Raw genomic sequence first — 4014 nt, 5'->3', positions numbered from 1 at the left:
AACGTGGTTGACCGTCCCCTCGAATTTTCTACACCCAAAGCCAGAAAGGGATAGTAAGTTAAGTAGTGCTGTCAGATGTCGCACGTTGTCAGCTGCAGCCCCAGCCCCCCAAGTTCCTGTTCTGGATCTCAGCCGGACCAGTGCACCAGCCGGTGCCAAGGGCCTGCTCCGCAGAAGCTGTGCGAACCGCCACTCCTCCACCCCCCGCCCCCGCATGCCTGACTTCCTGCCCCGTGGACGTGCTGGGTGACTGTCCTGTCTCCGTGTCTGCGTCAGGCTCTTTGGTCTCTTGGCTGTTCCTCATCTTTTTGCCTGGTTCCTTCTTCTCTGCTGACCCAGAAATGTAATGAGACCCAGAGCTGGAGCCTCCACCCTCCGCTGCCCTCTGACCGGTTCTGCGGGGCAGGGCTGGCCACGCTGGCTGGTGGCCCGGACTCCCCGCCCTTCCCTACCCCTGCATCTGCCCAGAGACGCTCAAGAACCCAGAGCCCTCACCTCCTGGATCTGCCCCTCCATCTGGCCTCCATTTCTAGTGAGAATGCAGTGTCCGCCCACTGCCCACCGAAGAGCATTTTGGCCAGGGGTCTTTAGTGTGTCCACTTCCTGCCAGGCCGACGAGTGGGGCCCTCCCGGGCCCCGCTCTCTGCCCACGTCCTCTCCATTTCCAGCGCCATGGCTTTGTTCTGGCCCGAGTCCTGCCTTCCCTGGCCAGCGGCACTGTTTTCTGCTGTGGTCCCTGTCCTCTCACCTTCTCAAGCTGCCCTAAATACTGTCCCCATATACCTTCCCAGAACGTGGGTCCGATCTGCCATTCCTCAGAGACCTCCAGCGACTTCCCACTGTCTTTAATACAGCGTCATCACAGCTCTGCTGGCACCTTGTGACCTGACCCCAGCCTGCCTTTCCAGTTCCCACTGGGCACTCAGCAGGCGCCAGTGTTTCCCAGCCCTGGCAGCCAGCATCCCCCGTGGAGCCTCGGGTAGTGTGGGGGTGGAGCCCCTCCCTGGCTCACTGGATCCTAGGCTCACACCAGCCTCCTGCAGGTGGCCTCTGCCTGCATCGCCCCAGTGCGCCCATGTGCCCCGCCCCCCGCCTGCTTCCTGCGCAGATGCCTTTGCCGTGGGCCCTGCTGTGCCCTCAGGTGAGGGTGCCAGCCTGTCCTGTGCTTCCTGAAAAGGAGCTTTTCCTCTGGACTCTGGCTCAGGCACCACTTCCTCCAGGAAGCCTCCCCTGCTGTGCTCACCCGCTTCTCTGCTCTGTCTGATGTGTTTCACCCTCCCTCACATTTCAGTGGACTGTTGACTGTGAGCCCTAGGTGCGAGCAATGAGGGAGAACAGGGTGTCCTTAGACGTGTCCCAGGTCACCCTCTCCGTTGTGCATCGTGGCCCAGAGCTGGTCGTGCTCCAGATCCCTCAGGAGCCACCTGGCCACTTGGGTTTCTCTCCTGAGTCCAGGCTTCATGGGGTCAGGTCTCAACAGTCTGACCCAGGAGACGGTGCCGTCCCTGCTGTCTGTGAGGGGCCCACCCCCCAGCCTCAGACAGCGCATACCTCGCCGCAGCCCCTTCCAACTCTCTCTTGCAGGACATCCTTACGGACCTGTCAGCAGAGAGCGAGACCCTCGACCTGGAGTGCGAGGCACAGGACTGTTTGGCACACAAGGTAGAAGCCCTGGGCTTTGCGGTCTGGAATGTCGTTAAGGAGAAGCTGAGAGGGCTCAGAATTTCCCCAACTCTGAATCTGCTGTTAGTTCAAGCCGTGTAACCAACAGCTGCCACGTGCCAAGCGCTGTGCAGCTGAGCGCTTTCGTTCTTACAATGCAGATGTCGTGACAGCCCTGTGAGGAGGTGGTGGTGGTTTTTTTGTAAGAGAAAGAAGCACATTCAGAGGGATCGAGTGACTTGCCAGGAGCCACACAGTCCTTGGCTTGTCAGAGTCGGCATTCGAACCCGTCGAACATTTTCCTTCCCTTACAATTAAAGCAACACATTCTAGTGGTGAAAGGAAACCAGTCCACTCCAGAGCAAACGCGCTCGCCCACCGCAGGATCCGTCTGGAGGCGGCGCTGGCAGCGCGGTCCCCGCGGGCTGGCTGTCATCCCACGGCTTTCTTGGCAGATGTCGCAACACCCAGTTCTCGTTCTGCTGTGCCGTGCGGTGGGGACGGGGGGCGGGGGGTGGCGAGAGCTCTTCCTGAAGGTCTGGAACGCGGCCGCTCAGAGGAAGCCATTGGCCTTTCTCGGATTATAAATACACATGACGTAGTATTTATCATTTTCACTATTTATGCATGTAAAATTCAGTGGCGTTATGTACATTCAAAATGCTGTATATCCATCACCACTGTCTATACCGAAACCTTTTCATCACGCCAAACACAAACCCTGTCGTTAAAGACTAACTCCTCCTCTTCCCCAGCCCTTGGGAACCACCATTGTGCTGTCCCCATGAATCTGGTATTCTAGGGACCTCCTATAGAAGGAGTCATGGAGTCATTGTCCTTTTATGACTGGTTTGTTTCACTGTTGTGTTTTTAAGGTTTATCCATGTTGTGGTATGTGTCAGTTTCCTTCCTTCTTCAGGCTGAGTGATGTCCTGTTGTGTGTACATATCCCTTCGGTTTGTCCATTCGCCCAACAGTGGACACGGGGTATGCCCACATTCCGGCCGCCGTGAATCGGGCTGCTGCGAACACGGGGTGCAGACACCTGCTCGGAGCCCCGCCTCCAGTTCCTTTGGGCTGCGGGGGCTCACGGCGGTTCTGTGCTTAACTTTCTGAGGACCTTCTACACGGCTTTCCCACACAACTGCATCACTTGGCGTTCCTCGTTGACACTTATTTTCCGTTCTTCTTATAGCCCCCCCTGGTGGGAGTGGGGACGAAGCGGGGGCGAAGTGGTGTCTCGCTGTGGTTTCGATGCGCATGGCCCTGGTGACTGATGAGGTCGCAGCGCGCAGTGTTCTGACATTTGAGGGAGAGCCTGGGATTTTTCCCAGACGTTACAGCAGCTACTCGTGGAGAGAAGGTGCCAGTCAGGGGTCGGGTGGAGGGCAGTGGGCTTGTGCCATTTTTATACACGTCATGTATTTTTTTAGCCAAAACACATTATTTCTCTAGTAATTGTTTTTTAATAAAATGCTTAATTTTTAAACAAAAACGTGGTACAGCAAGAGTGTAGCCGCCATTGATGGAAACGCAGTGTCCTGCACAGTGCTCCGTAAGGAGGCGTGACAGTCCTAGGAATGTGGACTTTTCTCCGTTAGCCCTCAGCTGGAGTCCAGTTTAGCTAATATTGGGCATGCATGAAAAAAAAATAAAAATTTTAAACCTTATTATAGAGACACATCACAGAACACCTCAGAGTCCAGTGGGCTAGGCTGAGGTTCCGTTCTCACAGGAACTTGCCTGTTATGTGACTGCAGGCTGCAGCATTGTGGGTTGGGTCTGTCATCAGCTGAGGCTGCCTCTGGCACCGTTTCTTCCAGTGACAGCTCTTTTCCAGAAGCCAGGAAGACAGCTGCTCAAGGCACAAGGGCACGAACTGGCCTCTGCTCCTGGCTCCGCTGTCCCAAGTTTTGGCTCTGCCGCTGTCCGCAGTAATTGGAATTCAAAGCTCTGCAGCTGAAAACGGTCTTGGCATTTTGTCTGTGAAACACGTGCCAGGGAGACTCACGGTCAGCAGCAGTTGTGATCCAAGTTCTGTTTGGCTCTGACTGCCCCGAACGATGGGTGCCTATAAACGTGGCAGCAAGTTGGCTGCGCTGCAGACTCGCAGGCAGTAAAGGGAAATTGGGTGTTTGGTCAAGTGCTGTCGGATGTACGCAGAACATTAAACCCTTCGAGCTTTCTTTCGGTTTCTCTGCTGTGAGGCCAGGTTCACATTCCACTCGCAGAATTACAGAATTATTGAATCAGAAACTCACAGTAACTCTGGAGAGGCAGCCACAGTCTCCCATGTGCTGAAGTTCTCCACGTTAGAGGACAAGCCACACGGGCCAGGCCTGTCGTCAGCAG

The 4014-nt window shown here is 55.7% G+C and overlaps 1 protein-coding gene across 2 annotated transcripts in view; it reads left to right on the top strand.

The window, feature by feature from the left end:
- Positions 1–4014, top strand: part of DAGLB (diacylglycerol lipase beta) — a 27090-nt gene that overhangs the window by 12237 nt on the left and 10839 nt on the right. For both annotated transcript variants that reach the window (XM_025043113.1, XM_025043114.1), the window contains one exon: positions 1585–1662. In XM_025043113.1, coding sequence (XP_024898881.1) covers positions 1585–1662 — 78 coding nt within the window. The remainder of the gene's footprint in view (positions 1–1584; positions 1663–4014) is intronic.

The sequence above is a fragment of the Pteropus alecto genome, unplaced genomic scaffold, assembly GCF_000325575.1.
Source record: "Pteropus alecto unplaced genomic scaffold, ASM32557v1 scaffold40, whole genome shotgun sequence".
Lineage (NCBI taxonomy): Eukaryota > Metazoa > Chordata > Mammalia > Chiroptera > Pteropodidae > Pteropus > Pteropus alecto.
The sequence above is the reverse complement of the archived record's forward strand: the minus strand, read 5'-3'. Positions and strand labels throughout refer to the sequence as shown.